At 36.9% G+C, this 27887-nt stretch overlaps 1 protein-coding gene across 13 annotated transcripts in view; it reads right to left on the reverse strand.

The window, feature by feature from the left end:
* YTHDF3 (YTH N6-methyladenosine RNA binding protein 3) overlaps window positions 1-24802 on the reverse strand; it is a 66870-nt gene extending 42068 nt beyond the window's left edge. For 5 of the 13 annotated variants that reach the window (XM_044928739.2, XM_025265339.3, XM_006055909.4 and 2 more), the window contains exons 1-6: window positions 24498-24802; window positions 23978-24002; window positions 20335-20480; window positions 17959-18044; window positions 16340-16384; window positions 7597-9195 (exon numbers count right to left, since the gene is read on the reverse strand). In XM_044928739.2, coding sequence (XP_044784674.1) covers window positions 7597-9195; window positions 16340-16384; window positions 17959-18044; window positions 20335-20392 — 1788 coding nt within the window. In that variant the 5' untranslated portion in view covers window positions 20393-20480; window positions 23978-24002; window positions 24498-24802. Of the gene's footprint in view, window positions 1-2135; window positions 2785-7596; window positions 9196-16339; window positions 16385-17958; window positions 18045-20334; window positions 20481-22570; window positions 22639-23767; window positions 23871-23977; window positions 24003-24497 lie in introns of those variants that run through there. The other 8 variants (XM_044928738.2, XM_044928737.2, XM_044928741.2 and 5 more) reach the window with 8 other exon arrangements.
* Between the last annotated feature and the right edge of the window lie 3085 nt (window positions 24803-27887).

Consider the following 27887-nt stretch of genomic DNA (forward strand, 5'->3'; position numbering starts at 1 on the left):
TTATAATCTGACAATGAGAAAGCATTAAACTAAAAGTTCCACTTGAGAAAAAGAAGTCTAGAACTGCCAGGAAAGTGTTTACTGTTGACAAAGATATACCTACTGCTCAAGTAATTTCCTCTGTATCAACACAAACTTGATTACTCTGAGACAGACCTAACATCATCTCATCTCAGAATCAAAATTGCTCCAACTGTGAAAAAACTTCTATCAGGGACTAAAACTTACTCTTTGGAAATACTCAACAATATAAAATAGCATAAATGACTAAATTATACAGACTGTTCTGGAAATTGAAACTATTTAATAGGGATTTTATTACAATTATGTCTTGCTTGTTTCAGTTTAAGCTGCAGGGCTTCATCTCTTTCTAAGGAAAGAGTATCATATTTTAGAAGTGCACCCCAAAGTTACAGGTACTCAAAAACACTAATCATTCTTATATGGAATTAAAAATCTATTAAACTAAAAATCTCACCTCTGTCTGTTTACTGATCAATAAGGACTTATAAGAATGAAAGAATACAGTAGAAGTTAAATGATGCAGTCATCATAACAAAGTAAAATTTCAGTAAAACGTTACCTAAATAGTTAAGATGGCTATGTAGACTCGAATTTATACTGGGTAAATATACTCCAGATATTAGCAGTTTTTTATTTTGCAGTAACACACTCAATTGCAAGTTAAAGAAAGTAAAACTCCCCTACCCTCCTCAAGTCCTTTCTATTTTAACTTCCTCAGACAGGCTACCACTGTAACTTCATCTGGCATACTAATATATACATTTCTTGATTTGCCAGTTCAGACACTATTGATTCCCACTGTATGGTGGTGGTGGTCTAGTCACTAAGTCGTGTCGACTCTTGTGACCCCATGGACTGTAGCCTGCCAGGCTCCTCTGTCCATGGGATTCTCTTGGCAAGAACAGTGGAGTGGGTTGCCATTTCCTTCTCCAGGGGATTTTCCTGACCCAGGGATTGAATCCAGGTCTCCTGCACTGCAGGCAGATTCTTTACTGGCTGGGCTATGAAGGAAGCCCTCCCATTGTATATGATGAGCAATTTATCACAGTGAATGCTATATTCTCTTCTTCTCTACAACAGAGCTCACTATTTTAGTTCCAGTGACCGTCCTTGACTTTGCCTACTATAGGCCAAGCATTAGGTGCTAAGGATTCAGCAAAGAATCCTAGAATCATAGAGCAACTCCAACCATGAGTGCTCAGGGCATCCCAACCAAGGGCTCCTGTCTCTGTCAGGCTTCAAAGACCACAATGCCATTTAACAGACAGAGCAGGCAGATGGTTACAGCCCTGAGATTCACTCTGTACAATGAGGACTGTCTGACTCAAAACACATAGAGTCTCTACAGAGGATATTCGTTCTAACGTAACCAGCTAGCAGCTGTCATCCTTCTTGAATTCCTTTTTCATTCTGCTGAAATACCTCTTCAAGTTTTTCTAGGATATGTAGCTAAGCTCTTGTACACCTGAAAATTTTATTTTGCACTCGTCCCTCACTGATATAATTTAACACTCATCTTCAAGAGCCTGATTCTATGCCCCATTCCCCTACACAACAAAATCAGACTGTGTATGTGTCCAGAGTTGTAGATGAGAGAATTTTGATAGCAGTCTGACTCTCCTTCCTTTGTGGCTTATAGGTAGTAGGCATATAATCTGTCTTTTGCTCAGAAAGCTTGTCTCTTTACCTTTTTTCCTTTTAAAATTTTAAATAATCCTGCTGGTTCTTCAGTGAGCCCATTTATTCTGAAAACATACATCTCTTGGCTCTGGAAAGTTCTCTTTAATCATTCTGCCCTCTGACTGTTTTTTCCTTTAGAGACAGTGGATCTCCTTTCCACCATGTCTTCCACTCCTTGTATTTTTCATCATTGTTGCTCCACATTTGGAAATTTCTTTGATTTAAAATTTCAGAACTAGAACATTAACACTGTATTAATCCACTTGCTTAAAAAGATTTTTTAAAAAAAATTTGATAGTGTTTTTCATTTCCAAGAACATTTTCTGGTTTTCTTCTTTTTACAACAAATCAAGTTTTGTTTTATAAATTACTTTCTGGTCTCCGAATTACCTATTTCATTTAGAGGATCCGTCTTGCCTGTTTTTTTTTTTTTTTTTATTTTTCCTTGTCAAGCTTGATTTTAATCAAATATAACAAAATTGTGTGTTCAAATCTAAAAATAAAGAACTATACAAATACTACCATGACACTGGCTTTAATTTTTCCTTTAGCTCTAAGCTTCACAACTACCCTTTCACTATAAATGAGAAAATCTGCCTTTCCCAGTTTTATATAACCAGAACTTTCCAAGTTTTATATAACCCAACAGGCTATGTGTGATCATCTCCTCCATAGGGTGCTGTGCTGGCAAAGAAAGGTGGGGAATTCCTCCACTGCCAAAATAACCAGAAGGGGAAGAAAAAAATTAGTCAATTAAAAAAAAAACCTCTAGCAATGACAAGATGAAATTAGCTCTTTATACTTCTTGTCTGTTACTCCAAGTCGGCTCAACAACTTAAAGAAAAACATAAACATAGTAAGAAAAGAAAGGAAATTACAGTAACCACAAAACTAAATGTAAAATTTTAAATTACAAAAGTTCTATTAGAAAGTACGGGAAAACCTGCCGTGAGACCCATGATCACAAGACCCCAGCTGCGGGCTAAAGATAAACTAAGGAGGGTTGGCTGTAAAGGGTGAGCACTGGTTTCTCTCTAAAGCCAGTCACTTTCTTTCTTCTCATAATAAATCTTTCTCTGCCTGAAAAAAAAAAAAGAAAGAAAAGTACAGGAAAAAAGTTTCTCAAACTTGGAGAAGACAAAGATTTGAAGTCATGTTAGCATAGATGTTCTAAAATAGTTCTTATTATTCAAAATTGCTTGGGTTGTTCCAATCTTTATAGATCCTATACTACAAAAAAAAAAAAAAGAGCTAAAAAACCCCAAAACACTTAAAAGGACACTGTGGGCCAACTGAAAGAATATCATGGTTACTAAGAGAACAACCTTATTCTTAGAAAATATACACGATACATTTTTGGGGTAAAGAGCCATGATGTATGAAACGTACTCTCAAAAAACCCGTATCAGGCAAGCATTGCTCCTGCTGATGACATTTAGGTTGTTTTCTGCTATTTACTACTGTCAACTACACTCTAAGAACATTCTTGTATGTATCTGGGGTATGTGGGAAGTTTTTCTTAGGTGCATATCCTGGAGGAGAACTGCTGAATTGTAAGGTACTGAAATATTCAGCTTTGTTAAGAAAATGCAAAACTACCTGCCCCAAACTACCTGCTTTATCAATTTAATGCGCCCATCTGCAAACACGTAAGACATTTTGTTGGTATACACTCCTTCCAATACTTGCTATCATCAAATTTCTTAATTTTGCCAAGTGAGTAGATATAAAATATTTTCTCGTTATAGTCTTGAATTAACTCTTAATTCATTTCCTGAATTAAGACTGAATACCTTTTTATACTTACTAGTCATACTTGTTTCCTTTCTCTTAAAAGGACTATCCTTATCTTTTGCCCATTTCTGTATGGGACTATTTTTTTCTTAAACTAATTCACAGGAGTTCTTTATATATAACTGTCTTTGGTCAGTTATGTTAAATTCCTACCAGTTCCTAGCATGTTTTTTTACTTCCTTTAAAGTATTACTTAAGTACTTACTTGACTTTCTTTTGATGAAGAGATTTTAATCCAGGCAAATTTTTCTCTTACAAATAGTAAGTCTTTTCTGTTACAAGTAATTCCATTTCATGTGTCAGTTAAGAAACCCTACTTTACCCAAGGTCACCTGGGGAAGTGTGACTTCCAGGGTATCAGAAGCTTTGAGGAATTTCAGCTGCATACAAGACAGAAGGTGTCATATTAAAAGTGAATACTAGGATAATGACTTGCCGCTCCTTTTATTTAAAAAAGAAAAGAGGCATAACCAGTAAAGGAAATCCTAGCAAACACCACTGATTTGTCCTTTCTTATGGAGCCAAAAAGGACTAGAACAGACAAGGAACACATCCTTCATCACTAGGATGCCCAGAGTATTTGAAAGCAATTTTTGCTGAAAAGCTAGAGTGCAAACAAGCATGTCTAAGAGGAAATACACAAATGAGTAACAGTACCAGGGAAAAAATGGCAAGGATACATGATGTCCCAAATGCCAAACAGTTAATCAGCGGGGGAAATGATTTCCTGACGTGGTGGTTTCAAAGTCTAAGGAGAGTCAAGTTTTAGCTACTAGCATGTCCGTGGCACTGGCTCTCCCTCTTACCCTTCACTGATGATTCACTTAACTTGTCACATCAACATACTGGGTTGGCCAAAATCTTTTTTCAGGTTTTTCCATTGCATCTTCTGGAAAAACCCAAACAAATGTTTTGGCCAACTCAATACATCATGGCTCTCTCATCTTCACATCTGCCATGGAAAGACAATATGCAACTAACATCAGCACTAAAGCACCACACAGAAACCAACCTAATTTCAGGGCAAACACCTGATCCAGATGATCTCTGTCTGGTTTAAAGAAAAAGCCAGGAGTCTTAAAATATTTTTCACACACACACACACACACACACACAAAGACACTAACCAAACTGCAATGAATTCAGATAGACATAGGGGAAAGATAAAAGACGAAGAGGGCAGAAAAAGATAATCTGGGGGATACTATACCTGGTTGCGGTAGTTATACAAATCTACAAATGTGTTACAATTCACAGAACTGTACACCCCAAAAAAGCGACTTTCACTGTAAGACTTTTTTTAATTTTGTTAAGGATTTATACAATACAAACATTTATAGAAGCTTTATATTTTCCAAATCTGAAAGCAACCAGAAGTCCTTCAAAAGAATGATTGGTTAATAAATTGTGGTAAATCCATACAATGGAATGGTAGTAATTAAAAGGAACATAAGAACTGACTGGCAAAACATAAATTCCAAAGATACAGTGCTGAGTAAAAGACTCCAGTGTTAAAGTTCACATATTATAATTTCATTTATGTGAAATTATGGAAAATGCCTTACGGAGACAGAGAAAAGATCAGAAAATTACGTACTAGAAGCGGGAAGGGAGCACTTGACTAGAAAGAGGCAGCAAAAGGTATTTTTCAACTTTACTGTACTTTAATTTTTAAAAAGGGAAAGGTAAAGAAGCTATGGAAAAGGAAGGAGTTTCTAAAAATGGTAATTACAGGAAGCAGAAATAAGCTTTCAACAGTCATCTTTGTGCTTGATAAAATCAAGATGGACTCTGAAACAAGGGATTCAGATAAGAAAACAACAGGTATAAAAGGAGACACGGATGTGATAATGTAAACAAACTACTGCTGTCTGTGAGGAACAGGAAGCCTTACAAATTAGAGAGTCAACAGTCAAATCCATGACATGGAAGTTCAATTTTGAGAAATTCTCCAAATGCAAAGAACAATAATAAAGATAGGAACCAATGGCACTGAAGGACCAAGATTCAGTATTATTTTTTGACATTACTAGGGAGAATAAAAAAAACTTGGCCTATAAATGAAGGAATAAGGAAAATTATGAGACCCACATTGCACACATTCCACACACATGTTCACACTGCAAGAATAAATTTTGTGCACACATAGAGAAACAGCTATTTCCAAAGAAAGAAAATTTAGGCTGGTCTCAGACTTCTCCATAATATAAAACTATAAATAATATACTATAAATATAAAACTATAAAACAAAGCCTGAATGAAAAGACTGTGACCCAAGATTTCTATATCCAGATAAAACTGTTGTTCACATATCATGGCCAAAGAAAGGCATTTTTTGGATCTAGAAGTGCTTAATAATTACCAAATTACGCTTCCTTAAAAAAAAAAAAAAAAAATTGATGATGGTAATAAGTTAGATTCACAATTAAAATGTCAAAGGTGGGTTTAGACATGTTATAAAAAGACTGGCAGTAAGCCATGAAACAATTTAAATGCAAAAATTTTAAGTTTAAAAATATACAGTTTAAATCTCTGTTGTATATACGATTATAAAAATAAATAATTCGTGAGACAATTTTATAACAAAAAAATAAAACTAGGATAAATTTTCAAATTGGGTAGAGAAGATATGTGAGAATATGTACAAGGGTGACCTATCCTTAGTGGTGGGAGAAAGAAAAGCGCAATCACTCCTTCTGATTCACTCTCTGTAAAGGTGCTTACAGTGGGGCCACTGACTCAACTGCTGAGCTCAAAAAAGCTACTCTTGATCCTCTTTTTCCCTCACTTCCCACATTTAACCTGGAGAAAACTCAAGGATATTCAGCAATTCATTGGTAAGGCTGAGCGGTGCTTTTCACAGTTGTATTGTGCTGAATTGATTCAGAATTCAGCACAGTGATCACTAGCACCAGAATCTCACCAGGCCGAGATGCTTGCACACCAGGCCTCTGATCAAATGTATCCGATTTTCCTAGAGTGGGATATTCAAGAAGCTGCAGTATCAGGAAGCACCTTAACTGATATTTGTATGGCTTAAGTTTTGGAAACTACTGCCTTAGGATCATTATTTCCAACATTATTGAGTAGTGAGGACTGTACTTGAAAGAGTTCCCTCTTCTGTACAGACTAAGAAGCCACAAGATACTTAGGTTCACACAGAAACAAACCACTGATGTTTTACATACAGAACAAGTTGAAGTTCCTGCTTTATCTTCATTTCTACATAGAAGCTTTCCATCGTAACCAACTTAATTTACTGGAGAAGCTTCTAATAAGCTCTGCTTTACTAGAAATTTATATGTATTATGAATGGAAAAATCTGCCAGTTGCCTACTCCATCTATTCTCTTCTCCTCCTAAAAACAGAAGTCTGCAATTTATTTTTGTAGATTGGAACAGAAAATATTCCTCAGCCTGTCCCGCTCTGTGATCAAACCCTGGCCAACCTGAGGCAAGTGTAAACAGTATTTAACTTCAGGGTCAGTCTCCCTTAAAGTCTCACAGAGGGTAAATAACACAAGCAGAAATCGAATTCTGCAGTTTACATCTAAGTCCACTTCCTCTCAGTTCTAAGCTGTCTTGCTAAAGTCAGATCCTCACTATTCAATATATTCTGTACAAATGCTGTAAGTGCACAAATTATAAATATGCCTCAGAAATATTAAGGGAAAATATCTATTTATCATAAAACACAAAAGCAGTAACATTCAAACATTTAAAAGCTGTTTGTCTCAAACTCCAAATACATATTCCCATAAAATTAAAGTTAAAAGATCAGTGACTAGAATCCTTAGCCAGTTCTTAATAACGAATGCAGAACTCAGAGCGCTAATGAACAAGACTCAAAGACCTTTATCATCTGAGAAGTATGAAGAATAGGCAGGAGGCAAATTCAGAGTAAGGGTTGCCCTTGGGAAGGCATCCCAGGCCTTCAGGGATGTTTACAGAGTTCTGTTCCATAAGCCAAGTGGTCAGTTTCCTTCAGGGTAATGTTCTTAAACTCAGAATATAACACCACAAGGCTTTAAAGACTATCCATCCATACACACCACCCCAATGAAAAGACCCTACACACAAAAATTACTGTACTCTTACCCTACGCATGGCTTCCTCCTCTTCTTGACGCTTTTCATAATGTGCAAAGTCATCAAAGATTGAGGTGGTATGCTTGAAAGTAGCAATTATTTTAAGCACTTGCTTAGCTTTTTCTAGGGGTACCTCTTGAGTGTCCCTTGAATTGGTAACTGGTTTGTTGTCATTATTTTCTAAGCGAATATGCCGTAATTGGTTATTGGGGACATCTTTGACAAAGATCCATTTAACTTCAAATTTGCCCTTCCACTTATCCTGAGACCAGACACCGGCATACGCATTATAGTCCACAACAGACTTCATCTCAGCCACTCCACAGAAGTGTCCACTGCCATTCACACTGAAGAGCAAATAGAGTGGGCCTTTCCCATTCAGGGAACGGTAAGCCGCATCCAAACGCTTATTCCCATGCTCAGTACTACACCAAATAGAGTACTTAATGGAACGGTGTATGTCGTCCTCAGAATAGCTCTTAATTATAAACACACGTCCGTTCTTCAGGTTCCAGTCAAAGTCTTTGGGATTGTAGTTGTTTATGGCCTTTAGCTTTTCCAGCACGGGATGCACTTCCACACTCGACGGTGAAGCGCTGACAGGAACGACACCTAGACCAAAGTTTTCACTGCTCGCTCCATTGTTCTGGTTGAAGCCGGCCCCTCTGTTCCGGGGCGCCACCCAGCGGTTCTGCAGCTGTGGCTGCGGGGGCTGTACTTGGTGAGGCTGGGCCTGTGGCTGAGGTCCTTGTGGCTGCTGCGCTTGCGGCGGCTGAGGCTGCGGTTGAGGCAGTTGGCTCTGCACCAGGGGTGGTGGCTGAATTAATGGCTGAGGCTGCTGGATTATAGTCTGAGGAGGCAGAACTGGTTGGGTTGGTGGAGCCTTTACCACTGACCCCTTTTCATCCCAAGTTCCAATATTCATGTTGTGTTTTATAGGAGGTGGCGGCACAGCGGAACCCCCGATTCCCACATTGCCCTTGGGTTTAAGTTTCGGTTGAGGTTTGGCGGGCTTTCTGGCAATGGCAGCCCAGGAGGTGGGTTTCGGCGCCGCACTGCTAACCGGGGGCACACTATTGGTTGCGATGCTGGTCATACCACTGCTGCTTAATGCTGTTCCTACAGTTTTCGTCACTGCAGCCGTCAGGTCACCACCAATTTTCAGTCCAGTCATGCCTTGCTCGATACTGCTAATGCCAGGCACCTTGCTCAAAGTATCACTGCCAAATCCAGCCTGTCCATCAGTAATAGCTCTCCCAAGAGAACTAGGTGGATAGCCGTAACTGCTACTATAAGCAGAACTTTGTGTTGATTGTCCCTGAGATCCACTTGTCCCCCATGTCGAGAAATCAGCATTACCAGGAAAAAAGTTAAATCCATGTTGACCAAGAAATGGAGGGGTATTTCCTAATGCCCCAGGCTGACTAAACACACCGTCTGGTATATAATGATGCTCTCCATTACTCATCTGTCCATAGGTTGTCAGATATGGCATAGGCTGGTCTCCAGCTGTGGACCATGCTGCTTCCCCAAGAGAATATGGAAATCCAATGGATGGAGCATAGTAACTAGGCATGTATGGATCTGACATTGGTGGATAGCTGTTATTCTGGAAAACAAAAGATCACAGTCAGAAGTGATGTAAGATGTGAGGGGAGGGGTACACCCCTAAAATCAAATTGTTTTAAATGAATGGGAAACAGATGTACCTGCTTCAGATAAAAAAAAATTAAAATTTTAAATCTAATTTTATCAACAGAAAAATTTACTGATGACTACTTTAATATATTTATAATAAAATTACAGGGATTTTTTGGGGGATGGGAGGTTAGGATGGGGATTATTTTTATATAAGACCCAGATCCTCTGGGCACAATTTAAAAACACTCTAATTTCTACAAAAACTTGATTTATAAACTTGCAGAAACACTGATTGTTAGCTTTATTTTAAGCCACTGATGTATGAAAAAATTTATGGGTAAGAATTAAATGAACACAGATGATGCCAAATAATAGACAAATAACAGTATATCTATGATGGAATCCAGTCCAGCAATTTTGCATTTTTATAAAAAACAGAGAAATGTTCACACTGAAAAGAAAAAAAAAAAAAGACAATATTATATAAATCCATATTTAGTTTTGCCTTGCTCATTTTGAAAAACAAAATGAAATTCTAATGGTTTCTTTTTTTTTTTTTTTAAATTCTAATGGTTTCTTAATGGTTGGTAACAGGTACCACTTTTCTTATTCTCTATGTCCTAAATTTTACATAATATGGTGGTGGTCCAGTGGCTAAGACTCCAGACTCCCAACACAGGGGGCACAGGTTCAATCCCTGATCAGGGAACTAAGATCCCACATGCCATGCAATGCAGCCAAAAAAAAAAAACATTATAAATAACTTAAAAAAAAATTTTACACAATAAATTTACCAGCTTCCTGATCAGAATTTTAACTTAGAAATCGGTAAGTTCCTACCATTTTTTCCAGAATTACTGTAATTAAATTGGCCTTTATTTTTAATAAAATGAACTCATCGTTCATTTAGTGATGTCAAAATTCAAAGCTTATTAAAGAAAAAAACTCAAATTTGTTAACTAGCCAATGTATAAAATCAGTCTATGGATTTCTTTTGAAGGTAGGTTTCTTGTGTCCCAAATATGTCTAATACAGTCAGCCCTCCAGTCCACAGGTTTTGCATCCATGGATTTAACCAACCATGGCACAAAAACACTCAGGAAAAAAAAATTTTCACTAAGTTTCAAAAAGCAAAACCTGAATTTGGCACATGGGCAACATGTTTACATGGCATTTACATTTTATTTGGTATTATCAGTAATGTGGAGGTGATGTGAAGTATATAGGAGGTTGTACACAGGTTATACAGTACAGATGCCATTAGGGGCTTGAGCATCTGTGAATTTTGATATCAGTAGGGTCCTGAAACAAATTCCCCCAAGGGACAATCTGTAATAGATTTTCACTCTATATTCAGGGTGTGACTTTTAAAGCCTTGAATAGAGCTTTAAATTTTGTAAAATTCATCAAGATGAAAAAATTTAGCTAATCTCCAGTCGAGACAATTTGTATTCCTTTTCCAAGGGTCAATACCATTTTGAAGTTTAACTATTCACTTTACATTCTAAGTTTCCTGGAGCAAACTGGAGAAGGTAATGGAGCAAAGTACATTTGGCGGAAGTTGTGGGGGGGGCAGGGTGTGTGGAAAGGGGGATTATTCCTGTCACTGCTTTCCCACTCAAGAAAGAATAGCAACATGAATGTGTGACAATCATACCATAGATACTACCTGGAATTCATTTTATTTTTTAAAAGGCGTATTACTAAAAGTTAAAATGCTTTACTATTACTATTAAGGTATCCGTGATATATACCTCACGACTGTTAAAACTGTACACTATCTATAAGAAAGTTAATTTAATATTGTCTTTTGAAATAATTCTGATATAATTAAATGAAAATAACAAAAGAATCAAATAAAGGTTGCATTTAAATAAGACACAGATTTACCAAGTATTTCCAGTTAAACATGAACTTAAAAACAAAAAACAACTGTCATTTAGCAATATTAAAAAAAAAAAAGACTTTAAATACATTTGACATTAATTCCACTGTATTCAAAACTGGAAATATATGTGTCAACTATTTATTAATTTAGTTTTTAGATAATTATTAACCATATCCAAAAATATATTCAAAAAATTCTCACAATATTAGCATGAAGGAAATGAAGCCTGAGGAATGCTGAAAATCACCAACAGTGGTTTGATAAAAGAATAAAATTCTTGAAGAATAATGAACAAACTTCATTAGCCATGGATATACTCACATCTGTGTTTATAATTCAATCAGTAAATTACTTGTTAAAGTATTCATATGAAGTCACTTGAGAAAGCCTAAGTTTAGCCAATATAAATAATCAAGATTTTCTTAATTTTTAAATTTTTTCAAGTTATTAAAATAATTCCCTTTATTACTTTATTATTTATTCTAACCAAACACTTTACTAAATGTCTACATTGTAAAAAAATACTGACATAAGAGTCATTCTAAAGGAAAACCTACAGTTAAGAAGACACATCGCACAGGGAAGTGGAATATATTCCAAGGGAATAAGAGAGCTAAATGCATATGCAGGTAATCACTTTCAAAGTTCTAATTTAGAGTATTAGCCTGAAATCTGGACTCAGTGCATCCTTACCTGCATGTGGAAGTGTAAAAACAAAGTGAAAAGCTTTGAAGCTCATTCTTCATGATAAAAGTGTTTGCAAAACCATACTCATAAATTATGTTGAATATTCTTTCTTTACCCTCACAACTGCTGAATTCTGCACAACAGTTACATATCAAATTTCTAATTTGTCTATACACATCACACGATTCAGCGAACTAAAAGCCAGTGACCAAATATTTTAAGCTTCACAAGCCAAATACAGCCCCTGGTTGCAGTCACATATTCATCTTTTTATAACTATTTAAAAAGCTTCTAGCTCAAGGGTTTCCTCAAGGAAAACAGGTTTTGGTCCCTGGATTAGTTTGTCAACCTGGTTTTAATAGATAATCTATTTATACTGATTCCTATTTAAAAAACAAAACAAAAAAACCCGTATCATTAGATTCAGTGGGTAACAAATTTTTGCCATTTCTTTCACTTCTGGGGCTGGACCAGGTCCAAACCCTTTTCGTGTGGAGATTTTTGTTAAATATAATTACTTTTGAATCATGAGTTTTACTTCACCCCTAAATTAGTGATTGTGTCAAAATACTAAGTTTAAATTACTTTAAAACGTGCTCCATTAATCACAAGTATCTTGTTAGATAGCTCAGGCTAGTCAGCAGAGATGCACGGCTGGCCATACCTAACTCCAGAGCTATCCACAGTGAGCATAATGGATAAATGGCCCGCTCTCTCCAGTTGACCAAACAATGCTAACTAATTCCTAATTCTTTCCGTAGTTATAGCTGAAAGAGAAGCTTTTTTCTTAGCTCTGTGAAAGAAAAACCTAAACAGTATCCTGCTGGGCTAGGGTTTCAGTTTGGGTGCTAGTGAAAACAAAGTTCTGGGAAACTATTCAAAGTTTAAAAGTAAGATATAGTAAACACAATTTGTATTAGCAGAGCTTTGTTATAATTGGAAATATTTTTAAATGTTTTGCCAAATATAAGGTAAATTCTTAATTGCTAAGTGGGATATCAATTAGGAAAGTACCTTGGGTAAAGAAGGGGAACAAAATTTCTACCTACTGATGATGGAAAACAATATAACTCAAAACTATCTTTCACCTTTTACTTCAAATCTGGTACAATGAGGTATAATCAATTTAACAGTTTATGTCCAAATAATCACTTTAAAATAGTTTATTCATAGTGAAGTTTTACTTTGTTGTTTAAAGATATATGACTTCTAAACAAAGTGATGTGAAATGTTTGGTATTTCTCTTACTCAAGAACTAATTGGAAATAGGAAGGTAACAATATGTACACACAAAAACTGATATAAAATTCAATGGATATAATGAAACATACTGTAAAGTAACAGATCCACAAACCCTTTACCTAGAGCATAAATTCAGAAATACAATCTGGAGAGAGACCATTTAATTATATAAGGTAGATGTGATGCCAGGAGGTATCTAATCTAAATTCTAATCCCAACCCATCAGTTGTGTAAAACCAGTATCAAGCTATTTAAATGCTTGAGTTTTCTCAAATACTGAAAAAAATAAAGATAAGGTACCTAGGACACACTAACTATTCAATCAACAATAGTTGTGTTCATTAATACAATTTAACTTGCCTTTTGAAAATATAAGCTTAAAATGTAAATTCATCACCAAATGCATATAATTTCACTCAAACTGACTAAGAGTATAAAGTCACAGTATGACACAGTAGTTGTAATCAAGGACACAGGTTCAATTCTCTACTCTTCCAGCTTCTATGTCAGTTGTCAGTGATCATCAGATCATTTAATTTCTCTAACCTTGTTCCTTCACTGGTAAACGGGATAATACTTGCTGCTCTAATCAATTACAAAATTTAAAAAATCTACCTGTTAATTGCAAAGTGCTAAAGTATAGGAGTTAATCTTATTTTAATTTGAAAACAAATATAGAAAAGATTAAAAATTCTTCCTTAGAATTTCCATCACTTATAATTATCATTTCTTAGCCTTTTTCTATTATCTAAAAGTTTGAACAACAGTAAGAAAAAATTCATGATTACTGTTCTGACCTGAGGGCACTTCAGTACAACTCAATTGTAACTGAGTCTTTCAGCCATACTAATACCAATTTTTACTTCATAAATATCCAAACTTCAAGGGAGAATACTATACAATGTCTTAGAAGGTCAATACAAAAATGGTTAAAGTGTTATTCACCATTAACAGTATGTCTGCAGAGAAAAACGGAAACTTATCCATTAAGAACGAGGTGCTTCAAACTCCAGAACTAACTTACTGGATTAACAACAAAATGTTGATTTTAGTATACTTTTAATGTGTATGTGAATTTTATTATTTTAAAAATATTATTATACTTCTTAAAAAGTGTAATACATGCATATGTAATCACATAGATGTTGTAAGAAAATGTAGCATCATATATTATACTCAATTAATCTGAATTATTTCACCAACCATAGTTCTCCATTCCTTAATTCTAGCAGTTAACCTAATCTACTTATTCAATAAATACTTAATGAATGCCTGCTACATGCCAGATACAGTGCCAATCACTGGAGACAGAAAGAAAAGACAGTCTTTGGCCTAGAGCATTTCACACATTTAGGAGGGAAGACAATCTAGGAAGGATAGTTACAGAAATATGAACAAAGCAAAACAAAACACTTGAGCATAAACAAGAGGGAGCAAGTAACTGGGAAAAATCAGAAGACTTCACTAAGTGATGGACATATGAGACTGTGTGTGTAAATCATACATATAGATAAAAAGTGTGAGATCATGAAAGAAAATATTCAGAAAACCAGTCCTATTCCCTAAATAATGTAGATGGATAAGTTGGCCAAAGATGAGTCAGGGAGAGAATGGAGTCACTTTAATGGCACTCAACACTATGAATATACCCACTGTGGTGAAACTTGGGTAAGTCTTTAAACAGGACTATGGCAACAGACTACGACTTTAAGAAGACCACTGAGTGGCAATATGGAATCCCCAGTCAGGAAATCATTCCAACAGGCAGAGATAATGAAAACTTTACCCAAGGGCAGTAACAACAGGGAAAGAAAAAGATATTTTATGTTCTTAGTTCTCTATACCTCTTCTCTGATCAACACAGCTAGGAATTTATTTCCATATATATATATGTGTGTGTGTGTATATATATATATATACACACACACACACACACAAGCAGACAAATTCAAAACTTTGGTGTTTTTCAATTTATTCTTAAAATTTATACGCATAAATCACATGGCATCTTTTAACAGTAATTAAACCTGAATTTTCAATCAACTTCCTTGTTAGACTATTTTGAGGAACTATAGAGAACTAATTTCAAGTCTTGAAGGACATTTATTTTTTAAATTACTATGAAAATTATTTCCTAAGATATTGAGCACTAGGAAAATAGAAGAAATATACTGCCACAGAAGTAAAAGACCAACAATCTATTTTTAAAGCATCTCTGAGTTTGAACTGATTTGGCTCTAAGTATATAAAACAAACAGTAAAAACCTTTCCAGACTAAAGAATATAATTTTTATTATTTATAATAGCAAAATCAGATGAAAGGATTTCATTTTAAAGACATACTGTGTTTTTTGTTGAAAATTTAATTAAACAATTATTTCGGCTAGGTCAGTGCAAGAAGCTGTAAATACTTGCATAACTTTAAATCTCCAAATAATTACTTCAAATATTTCACCAATACAAGTTTTCACTAATCTACTTTAAAAGGTCAATTTGTATTTTCTATTGCAGCTAAGTAACCACAACAAACTTAAATTTTGTAAGGCTTATCTTTAAGATTTCAGATAATTTTCAATTTTGCTCTCCAATAAAGCCAGTTTTCAATATTCTATATTGTTCATGCTCATGCTCAGTTGCTAAGTCGTGTCCGACTCTTTACGACCCCAGGGACTGTAGCCCCCAGGCTCCTCTGACTATATTTCCCAGGCAAGAATACTGGGGTGACTTGTCATTTCCTTTTCCAGGGGACATTCACAACCCAGGGATCAAACCCGTGTCTCCTGCGTTGGTGGCTGGATTCTTTTACCTGGTGAGCCACCGGGGAAGTCTTAGTACCATTTACCCTGATTAGATCATTATTTTTAATTATTACAGAAAGGTAACTGGTCAAAACCTATTCATTAGTACTGGCAAGGAGGTGGTGGTAAAATATAGTCTCATTGGTATCAAACTTTTAAGACATCTCTTTAAACAGCACATTACATTGATTCATCATTGATTTAAGTGATTTAATTAATAGAAAGCATAAGACCTTTCATTTAAACATCACATTAAAACAAACCTTTTATAGATGTTTTTGCCCCAACATAAGGAAACTTTTATGATACAATTTAAAAACTGGATTCACTAATGTAAATGCCCTTACAGTCTTAAAAAAAAACAATGACTTTCCAATGCTTTATGTGAAATTGTATGCAGAATTCCAACATATAAAACACGTAAAATGCAAAGCACAGCTCTGGTTGCTACACAGGTGGGATCCAGGTTACCCTCCCCAGGTCTCCCCTAGGCAGACCTGAAGCATCTCTGTGGAATGCCAAAAAACCAATCTTCTAAGTCCCTGTGACAAATAAATTATGAAATATCTGTTACCAAATAAAACAAGAAGATTCTTAAACAGGCAGCAATTCTCAAACATTTATAATCCATTAAAATATCTTGAAAATAAAGTTTGAACAAATATTTTGGAAAATACTCATACTGAACCCTTGCCTTAGACATTCTATTTTACATGATAACACACTAAGTATAAAATCAAGTAGCAAAAAACAATTCAATTATTTAAACCAAATAAATTTCCCAAACTTATCTAACAATGGAGACCTTGTTAGCAGAGTATCTACTATAACTCATTATATCAGAATTTCTCAAAAAATTGGAAACACTGCCATAAGGGATGTTAACTGAGATTACTGTCTGGGTCCAAACAGAACAGAGTACAGTTTATTTCGTTTAAAACCTTCACTACACCCCCACAACAAATGATCTTCCCCTACTTTCCAGTGATACATTCTTTCACACCTATAGGTGGAAAGCAGAATTGTTACTGAGACCACAAAGTTAGATTACATATGCATGAAATGATTTTTTTTTCATTTTTAGAAGTAGCCAAACTTCTTAAAAAAACGTAAATTTTATCACTCATTTTTAGTTTTTCTCATTTATTTAACTTCCCTCCCAACATACTTGAGGGATGTAGATCAACTGATAGAAGGGAGTGTTAGAGAGAAATAAACATAGATTAGGTTGAGCATAACCATAGTTCTCCAAAGTCCTAAAAATAATCATATATTCCACAAATTGGGAACTACTTTTTGTCGAAATTTTCTCTGCAACTGCAAAGTTCTATAACAATATTTGGTTCCTTGTTCTTTTATTAAGTTTAAAAACAATCTAGGTTAATATTTCAAGGTACATTTTTTCATGCATCTTTTTATAAGGAAAATTAACAAAAAGTAGTTTCGTTCCAAAATGTTGTCTCTAAAAAAACTGGTTAATAATGAAAGCTTATTTGTTAAATTTATTTCCAGTAGTGGTATTTTTATTAACAGAGGTGCAGAAATGGAATACAGAGACTAAGGAATATCATTTGGTTTGGTCAATGTCTAAGTCTAAATTATTCCTGTATATAAATTCACAAGATTATTTGTGAAAAATTCATACAAAGAACTTGATTTGATGAAATTCTCTATGCTTACAATATACAAGGCAAGTGTGTTTATCATATCTTTAATTCTATTCCTTATTATCAGGTTAAATAAAAATTTTAAATATACTAACCAAAAATTTCAGGTACAAACTGTTCTCTCCCCAAAATTTCTAGCTAATTAATCTCTGTCATTTGCTTTGGCTATGAAGACATGGCAGCAGCATTGAAAGATTAAATTCAACTGTCAATCTAACCACAATATATACAAAAGCTCATCTTTAAATCTTTACATTTCATAATTGAGTTTTAGCCATCTACAATTTCCAAAGAACTGCCCTGTGTCATAAACCCGCAACTGTTATTCACTATTATGTAGGCACACTAGATTAATACATGATATGGTTCGTCTCATTCAATTAAAACATCTATTTTTAAAAATCAATTAATATTGTTTCATGTCCTAAACACGGGACTGTCAGACTTACCTGATTTGTCTGGCTACTTAAGTATGGCTCAAAATCATCATCATTTACAGCATCTTTTTGATGAATCGAACCGTTTTGTACTGAAACTAAAAAATACATTTGTATTAGATGTATTGTAATTATCTTTATGAAACTCACAGAATAACCTAATATTTTCAGTATTTTTCAAGTCAGCTTGGAAAAAATTATCCTGAGTTCTTTGTTCTTTTCATTAGAAAACCCCCTTAAGGATGAACTTAATTTTGGATATAAATATTTATATGGCACTGAAAACTTACAAATCTTGTGTATATATGAACCCAAGATCACATAAACACAAACTATATATATATACTTCCCACTACTAAAAACATAACATAAACATCTCAATTTCAACACTGTAGTAAGCAAACAGTTAAATTTAAATGTTGGAAGGGTTTGCTAATACTGTATTTGAATCTAAAATAACCACTTCAGGCAGTGTTGTTGACAAGATAGACTTCTGAATGTGCTCTACCTTTGTTAAATCACTGTAACTATTCAGTCTAATAAAGATAAATAAAAAACCTTGTTTGGTAACCAAAGTTAAAATAAGTATCTTATGTATCTCCAGTTACAGTGACTAAAAATTCACTTGAAGTAGTATCACAATAAAATATTATCATAAAAAACCTAAATAAAAAGGGCCTTAATCCTAAACAATAAACAATGAAGACTTTTACAAGAAAGTTCAAATAAAACTAAGATGCTGAAGATACCCATAATATTCTTGCAACATATGAAAACACCAGTTAGAGGCTGATTTATAATGCCATGTTTGTTCAGAGATCACTTCCATCAATGCTCTGTATAAAGCTGCTGTTCTGGACACTATGTTGGTACTTTTAAGCACAGATTCAAGGTGGTAAAAAGGCCCTTGGTGTGAGTTCCAAATCCAACCTTGAGAGGCTGGGAGATCTCAAGTTCATAATTTAGCCTCTCTAACTCTACTTCCTGTTCAAGGAGGTTATTAATAGTACCTACTTCATCTCATCTGAGTATTCAATGACAGTATGTAATAATCTTGGATATTATTATTGTATAAAATATTACAAGATCCAAATAGGACTAAAAATTACTTTGGGACCACATTAACAAGTTTGCGACTAATCTCTTAGGAACAAAAAAAAAAGCCCTTCAATACCTGAAGATTTATTGCTGAAAATAGTGTATTTTTAAGTATAACCATTAAATATAAAATATTATAAATTAAGGTTAGGAGCAATGGATTTAAGTTGTGTGTTCTTGTATAATAGCATCTCTATTTTCCTTAATTTATTCCAACAAGTTTAGGGACCTAAACGAAATACACAAGTTGACAGAGACATGGGAACAAAGCTAGATAAAATCCCTTGTTTTTTGCCATCCTGGGTACCAAAGATCACTCAAAAACTACTACTCTCTGAAGCCTTCAAAGTAGACCTCTCATGAATTCTCCACTGCCCCTCAAAGCCTCTAAGAGAAACCTGAAGGTCACCACAATCCTGGCTCCACTGAGGTGGTTTAACTGTATTTGATAAGGACTGTATCAATACTAGAGCTGAGCTGAATGTGCTCCCCAGGAGTTACATAAGTAACAACTATTAAAAACAAAATTAAAACGGAGGGTACCTTAAGTTATTTCTGGTGGACTAATCATTTCAGCCCAAAAGATTCTAATATACCTGTTCTTTACCAATCCTTTATCAAAAAGCTAGTTATGCCTGATCCATTAATCTCCTGAAAAACATTTCTTCACCACACTCCTGGACTGATACTTATGTGTCACTGGTATGTATTCGCCAGTATCTGAAACAGCTACCTTGTATGAAATTACAACCATTTATCATTTATACTCATTATAGAGTCTCAGAAATGTATTCTACACTGCTAAAAGTTTTTTTTAAAGTACCTACTTATAATTAATCTAAATATATATTATACTGCTATTCTTACTCATTTCCTGTTCATTCTCTTCTACAAGGCTGAGACCAAGAAAATATTTTCATACACTAAATACAGCACTAAATAAACACAGTCCAGTCTTTTATAAATGATGCATTAAAATGTCTTAAGAAGTCCTAAAAGATTATTAAAGGACTATGTCAATCTAAGGATAAAAATATTTTGTTTCAAGTATTTCACTCATACTGACAAGCAATTTGCATCAAATTAGAATCCGAGTAAGAAGCTAGTCCTTGAGTCTCAGAAGCATACCTTTCTTAAGGAAATTCAATTGTCTTAAAGACTCTAGGTTTTGAACATCCCTTAATGATAGTCTAATGTCTTGGAGACCCAAAGCCATTAAAAAGTAATGAAATCCCAGCCAATTCTATAGTCTGTACAAGTTCTTCAGGGAAAAAAGAACAGATGACTTACATGATTCTTCGCCTGTTTCCTCTGCTCTATGAAGCAGAGTCAAATCAAGATAGAACATGGGCCTTAGAAGTCAGGTGATTCTTTGCTCTGGTCCTGACTACATCAAGTTAGGAAAGTCAACAGATCTGTGCATCATGTTTCCCCACCTATAAAAACAGGGACAATACCATATACCCTCTATCTCCTTATAGGGATCTTTTGAGGATTAATAAAATGAAGCCTATAACAACAGTAAAGTGCTTTGCAATCATTTCCAGAGGGGGTAGGGTGGGGAGAATATACAAAAGGTATTGCCAAAATACAAGGCATTTTTCACTGCTTTCCTGAAACACTAAAAAACAGTCAAATTTAGCCTAATTTTCTAAAATTGTGGTACCAAACAATGAACATTTCCCTCTGCTCAGAGGGGTAGGGGAGGAAAGGAGGGAAAAGATAAATTCCTTTCCAAATATGTGCCTATTTTTAAACTTAAGGGAAAGGAGGAAACAGGCAGCAAGGCCTGAGGCTACAAGGAGCCTGGGATCTGACACTTTTTATCTGTGGTGCCTGCAAGGAAAGGAAACATTTAATACACTTTTTAAAAAATATATACACTTTTATTCCAGCAAGCAAAAATTCAGCTTGTTAATAAATAAAATGATATTGTCAGCCTTAAATTATGGGCCAACAGGTACACAATTATCCTTAAATTTCTACTATCCTGCAGTACTACCCTGGCCAAGAATAACAGAGTTCTAATACTTAACATAGTGACAGCCTATCAGTTAGAAAGAATTCCAAAAAAAAAAAAAGAATTCCAACTTATAAACAAGTAAACTTAACAGTGTTATTTATGCTTCAAAAGTATTTTTGCCTTACAAAGAGATTGATACAGAATTCTTTGCAAATTTTCGCTCCTTCAGTGCATTTAAAGACATACAGAAAAATACTTGGTAGAAAATCAAGACATTAAAGCCAGGTATTAGGCTGATGCTGTCAACTGAAGACTATTAAGAAAGGAAATTCACAGTCCCTGAAATCATACTAAATCAACTAAAAAGGAGTATGCTTTTCAAAACTTTGATAGTTCCTCAGAGATATGCATTTTTCATAAGTTTGTTAAGTTTTGAATTTAACTTTCATATTCATCCTTAGAATACTGGGGCTTAGTTCAAGGAAAGTCTTTCTGCTTTATAAAAAGAAACAGAATAAATATAAAACGATTTTACTAGCATGAAAAGCAAGTCAACTAAGGCAGAGCAGTTTTTTTCAAACACACAGTTACTCATCAGTTTGCTGGAGGTGCTGCCTTCTTGTAATTCTCCTCACAGAGGCATAAAAATACAAGTAATGTATATGTGTATCTGTGTACTTGGAGTATCCACCAATTTACAGCATCTTATGTGTTAGTCGCTCAGTTGTGTCCGACTCTTTTGCGACTTTATGGACTGTAGCCCACCAGGCTCCTCTGTCCACAGAATTCTCCAGGCCAAGAATACTGGAGTGGGGAGCCACTCCCTTCTCTGGGGGATCTTCCTGACCAGGGAATGAACCCGTGTCTCCTGCACTGCAAGCAGATTCTTTACTGTCTGAACCACCAGGGAAGCCCCAGAAGCATCTTAAGTCATTACAAATACTTTTAGGCCAGTCGATATTTTTCCCCCTGCCATGTCTTAGGCAATAGCTTTCCTGCACCTTAACAACAGATGAGGTGAGGCAGCAAATATAACGGCTACTAAAGTGGTGGGTTATTTTAACTACAACAACCCTCAAAACATACAACAGGATTCAAGGCCAGAATTATTACGTTTATTTTACAGAGAGAGGGGAAATTCTGACCAAGAAGTGTAATGTGCTCAAGATCACTTGGCAAGTCAGTGGCTATAGGTAGTATTAGAACACAGGTCTCCCAGGGATCCTAGTCTACTGTATCCATGGGTAAAACTGTAAACTGTAGAAACAAAGAAAATTTCTTCGAATAAACATTTATACAAATGAATACTTTGTATGTGTGACTAAATGTATCCAACTGAGGTGATACTGATGGATGAAAATAATTTTAATAACCTAAAATATTTGTAGTCAATACACAATTTTGTTTATAGAAAATTTATAGCTCTAATATCAAAGATGTCATAAGGACACACCTAAGTTAAATGACTATGTCACAAATCATACTTATAGTAATGCTTTACAATGCTGGAGATACTCTATTTTGTTTTGTCAGACAAGTACTTCATAGAACTTGCACACTTACCTTAAAGCAGGTAACACAAAACACTTAGCATTTCAAATAGCCTTGCAAAGTGCCACCTCCCCACAGATCTAGGATAAAATAATTTATGCTAGGCAATAATGACCACAGATTTCACATATGTCTAAGTCTATATACTTTCTAATGGGCAGACCAGCATGAAAGAAATTAATGGATCATTCTCTTTAAATTTAGAAACCAATTTTTTAAAACTCACATAAATCAGTATCAAATTGTGAGCTTTATGCTTACAACACCGAAAATAATTCTAAAATTAAAATCAGTCTAAAAATTAAAATTGCTGTATATATCTTTAATCAAAGTGAAGCAATGGATTACCTAATACAGTGCCATTACTAGCATGCAAAAATTGTCAAGAAATTGTACAACTCAAAGAAAATTAACTAAATTGTGTATACAGAACCCAATCCTTTTAAATTTATTGAAATAGCTAATAAAAACCCTAAGAATATAAAGGACACTAATAAAAACACTGAATTTACATCTAAAAGGCTCTGCAGATTTTACTTTATAGGTAATACTTTGCAATAGAAATAAAAAACAGGACGCTTAATTCTGTTTAGTCTAATTTCAAGCCGTATTATAAAATGTTAACAAATATATAGTTCACTGCAATGTTATTTAACTGGCACGGTCCCAAGAAAGCAGTTATTGTTCTACACTTATAAATGTCACATGACTAATGTCATGTTTCAGTCAGCTGACTGTATTGTTCCATATTAATAAATAAAAAATACACTCATTTTTAAAAATGCTCGAATTTCAATGTTACTTTTTTCCCTTCTAACTAAAGAGTAAACCACATAATCCTGGCAGGAACCTCACAAATTATTTACTTCTCTGTCATTTCTAAAATACCATACTGAGTTAAACCTTTCAGGGCTACATAGCAAGATGACATGCCTGCTCAGTTTTGATCTCTAACAGGCTATTGCCTCAGTGTAACTGACTTCAACAGAACCAGTGATTAACAATACAATTTTCACTAATGTAACAGAATAATTATGTGGGTTCCATGTTTCGATGTAAACCAGACATGTCGAGGAAAATGCCCACCTATCTACATGCATTTGTTGGATCTGCAGAACTTACATAAAACAAATTATAAAATTAAACAAATGTCACTACAATTCATAACCAATACTTCCTTAAGTGAAGTACAACTAATAAAACTGTTACTTGTATCCTTTTGATTCCCATAAAAGCGGCTTCAAAGCAAGGAACTACCAAACTTTCAGACAGCATTCCGCTGCCTCAGCTGTGATGAACTGTTTTTCTAATTCTGCATTTCAAAAAAAAAAAAAAAAAATCAAAAACAAAAAGGTCTTCACGTAGTTTAAAAGTATCATCAAACTAACAATGAAAAGATAAAAAAATATCCGAACTCACCTTTATTTCCTTGCCCTTTAGGTCTCTGTGTAGCAAGATGAAAGGTGTAGTAATAAGAAGGAAAAAACAGGGGGGGAAGAGAGGAAAAGTGTGTTAACCCGAGACGTTACCAGAGACAAGTTATTTTAAACAATCCGCGTAGGAGTGAAACCCACCACATCCTCCATCGCCACCCATCTCCCCACAATCCCGGTCCTGAAACCTCCCACCCGCCACTCGGAAGCCGTCTCCCCGGGCTCGCTCGCTCTCAGCCCCGCGTCTGCCGCCTTCGGGACGCGGCCGAAGGCCCCGGAGCGCAGTCCTGCCCGCACCTTCCGCGGCCCCGCGGCCGCCCGCCCGGGCCGCAGGCTCCGGGGCCACAGCGCACGCCCCAGCCCGGGCTGCGAGACCGCAGCAACTTGCGCCCCGGGCACCGTTACGGGCCGGGCAGCGGCGGCGACAGGGAGGAGCCGAAGCCCCAAGCGAGGGTGGAGCTCCGCGGCTCGGGCCTTCGCCAAGCCTGCGGCCTCTGCTCCCTCACCTGATCCACGCTAGTGGCTGACATTCTTCACCGCAACCCGAGAGCTGCTGCTGCTGCTGCTGCTACCGCCGCCGCCGCCGCCGCCTGGGCCTCTCCCTGTGCACTCACAGCAGTTGGCTGCCGCCCTCGGCCGAGAGGCTCTTCCTGCCGCCGCCGCTCGCTGAGAAGCCAGAAAGACGGCCTCGCGCTCGGGAGTTGGTGGAAGGGGCTCGTCTCTTCCGCTTGCACGCTCCTCTTCCCCTCTAGCTCTTCGCTTCTCGGGTCCACAATGGCGGACAGACTCCCTGGTCTCACTTCCGCTCCGAGCCTCCCTGACCTTCCGCTCTCCACTCTGACGTCCGCGCTCACCTCGCTCTTCCTCCCCCACCCTCCCGCCGCCGACCTTGGCTCCGCCCCCGCCTTGCTACGTCATCGGAGACGGGCCCGCCCGATCGGCCCCTTGGCGCAGGCGCCGCGGTGGGAGCGCGCGAGAGGGACTGCGAGCGCCAACTACCAGCGGCGCGTCTGTGCCTTCCTTCTGTCCGGCTCTGAGGCCGCTGGGCGCGCGTCGGGGGTCGGCATCCGGGAGTGGGTCGGGAGTCAGACTCCGGCGCATTCTGAACAGGAAGTTAGCCTGGGAGGCTGGCGGAGTTGCCCGGGATTCTAGAGCTGGGCCGGCGCGAAGTGAGGGTTGGCAGGTAGGAACGCCGCAGCCGAGCCGAGGCCACCCCCAAAGCCGAGGTCGGCGGAGGGCAGTCAGCCGCCCCCGGGACCGAGTTGCTGGCCCGGCCGGGAGCCAGCATATGCAGCGCTAGTGGCTGTGTTAGAGTTCTGGGCGCCGACACTTAACAGCACATAGCGGGTGCCCCGGCGAATATTCGTTCTTGCCAAACCCCAGGAGCATAGCAGGAATAACATATTCTGCCGTTCCCTCCGAGTTCAGACCGTGCCCTCCCCTGCCGAAGATTTTGATGAATGAATTAAGTTCCTTTGGGAAAGGTAAGCATAGTTGCAGAACGCTTTTTCAATCCTAAAAGGACAGATGTTTCAAGGTTCAAGAGAAACCGAGAAAGTTACTCTTTTGCAAAACCAAAGGAACTGATTTGCAACATTTTGAATGTTTGGTTAAAATTACGTCTTTGCATTAAAGGCAAAAACTCCTTGCCTCACCCGTGTGAATGTTGACTGTATATAAAGGAATAACTTAAATGGCCAAATCCTTACCTCAAAACCGTCGGATAAGAGATTAACTTTGTGTTTAACAAACCAACAATATTTTAGAAGCACTGAATGAAGTGAAGTGAAGTCGCTCAGTCGTGTCCAACCAGGCTCCTCTGTCCATGGGATTTTCCAGGCAAGAATACTGGAGTGGGCTGCCATTTCCTTCTCCAGGGGATCTTCCCAACCCAGGGATCGAACCCAAGTCTCCTGCGTTGCAGACAGACGCTTTACCGTCTGAGCCACTACAGCTAAAAAACTGGCCCATTAAAAAGGGGCCATTAAATACAGTAGAAAATAAAAAATCAATTCATATCTCAGGCCATGACTGATCACATATATACATTCTCACAGCTAAACAAAGTGTGTTATTATTATGATAAGAAAAACAGTTATAAAGCGGAGAGAGGAAACATTTTGGGGTGATGAGTATATTCATTATCTTGAATTTGGTGATGGTTTCGTGGGTGTTTATACACGTCAAAACTTACGCAATCATATACTTGAAATATGTGCGTTTTATTTTATGTCAATTATATCTGCATTAAGATGTTAAAAAAAAGAAAAAAAAGATTTCATGTATACTTGTTTAGTATATTCTTCATGTATACTTGTTTAGGCCACCTTCTAGCCCCAAAAGATTCTAAACCATACTCTCCCACTTGAGTGACTTGGGAGCAAAGCAGGGTGACCAGCTCAACAAAGCATTGCAAATACTCTTTTGTCCCCTCCCTTCCCCACCGCAGCCTCTGACGCCTGGCGTGAACTTACAGAAGCACTGAATGATAGAGGTGAATCCTATCTTGAGAGTCCAGTGTTTCATACAAATCGCCAAGAGGCGTTTTTAGGTCAGCTCAGCTTCCCTTGGGAAGATATGTTTTTGACACATTCTGATTGACCATGTGCTCAGTTTAAAGATCAGAAAGAGGATGGATAGTGAGAGACAAATTGTAATGAACCTTGTATGTGTAGTAATTGCCCAGATTCACTTCGTACCCAGCAGCATTTAAACTATTTGAATTTTTCCCAGTATTTAAGACAATTTCTAAGGCTTTTTGTTATCTTTAAGTAACATAGTATAAAGGAACCAAGCACGGAAAATTCAATTTGAGGGTTGATTAATGCATTTTAAGGGACGATATCCTTAAATATCCTTAAGGTGAAAGCAATCTCTGAGGAGAACACTGAACCCCCTCCCCGCCGCACCCCCCCAATTAAAACCTGCTTTGAAACAGAAAGGTCAACAACTTTGTTTCCTTCTCATGTGTGCGCCTGCTCAATCACTAAGTCGTGTCCGACCATCTAGGAACCCACTGACAGTAGCCCACTAGGCTCCTCTGTCCGTGGAATTTTCCAGGCAAAGAAATTTATAGTGGCAAGAAAAAGCAGAAAACAAGTGGCCCTAAGGTTTCCCTAAAGCGGTGTATTCCAGAGTGTTTCCCTAGGCTAATAGCATCTCTGGGGAACTTAAATGAAAATTCTTGGTACCCACCATATATACTAGGTCAGAAACTCTAGGGTGGGGAACTTCTTTATTTTGAAATAACTGTAGATTAACAGAAGTGTTGCAAAGAATTTCTATGTATCCTTTACCCAGCTTCCCCTAATAGACACCTATTACTTAACCAGTTACTACATTTATCTAAACCAGGAAATTGACATTGTTATAGTTCTGTTAGCTACAGACCACCTGGATTTCCCATTTTTTTCACTAATATTCTTTTTCTTCGTTATCTCCCCCCAGTTTGTGAGTTTCTTGGTCTAGTCTCATGGCCTTGACACTTTTTTGAAGAGTATAGGGCAGATGTTTTTAGAATGAATCTCAAATTGAGTTCTGATGTTTTCTCACAATAGGTGGGGGTTGGTGGCTTAGCGATAAAGAATCCACCTGCTAATGCAGGAGACATGGGTTTGATCCCTGGGCCTGAAGAGTCCCTGGAGAAGGAAATGGCAACCCACTCCAGTATTCTTGCCTGGAAAAACTCATGGACAGAGGAGCCTGGCTGGCTACAGTCCATAGGGTCACAAAAGAGTTGGACACGACTTAGTGACCTAACAACAAGGTTGGGGTTATGGATTTAGGGAAACGATACTACAAGTGCAGTGCCTTCCTTATGTCATTATATCAGGGCTTGTGATATCAGTATGACTTGTCACTGATCATGTTAATCCTGGTTATTTGGGCTAAAGCTG

The sequence above is a fragment of the Bubalus bubalis genome, chromosome 15 (genome assembly GCF_019923935.1).
Source record: "Bubalus bubalis isolate 160015118507 breed Murrah chromosome 15, NDDB_SH_1, whole genome shotgun sequence".
In the NCBI taxonomy this organism is placed as follows: Eukaryota; Metazoa; Chordata; class Mammalia; order Artiodactyla; family Bovidae; genus Bubalus; species Bubalus bubalis.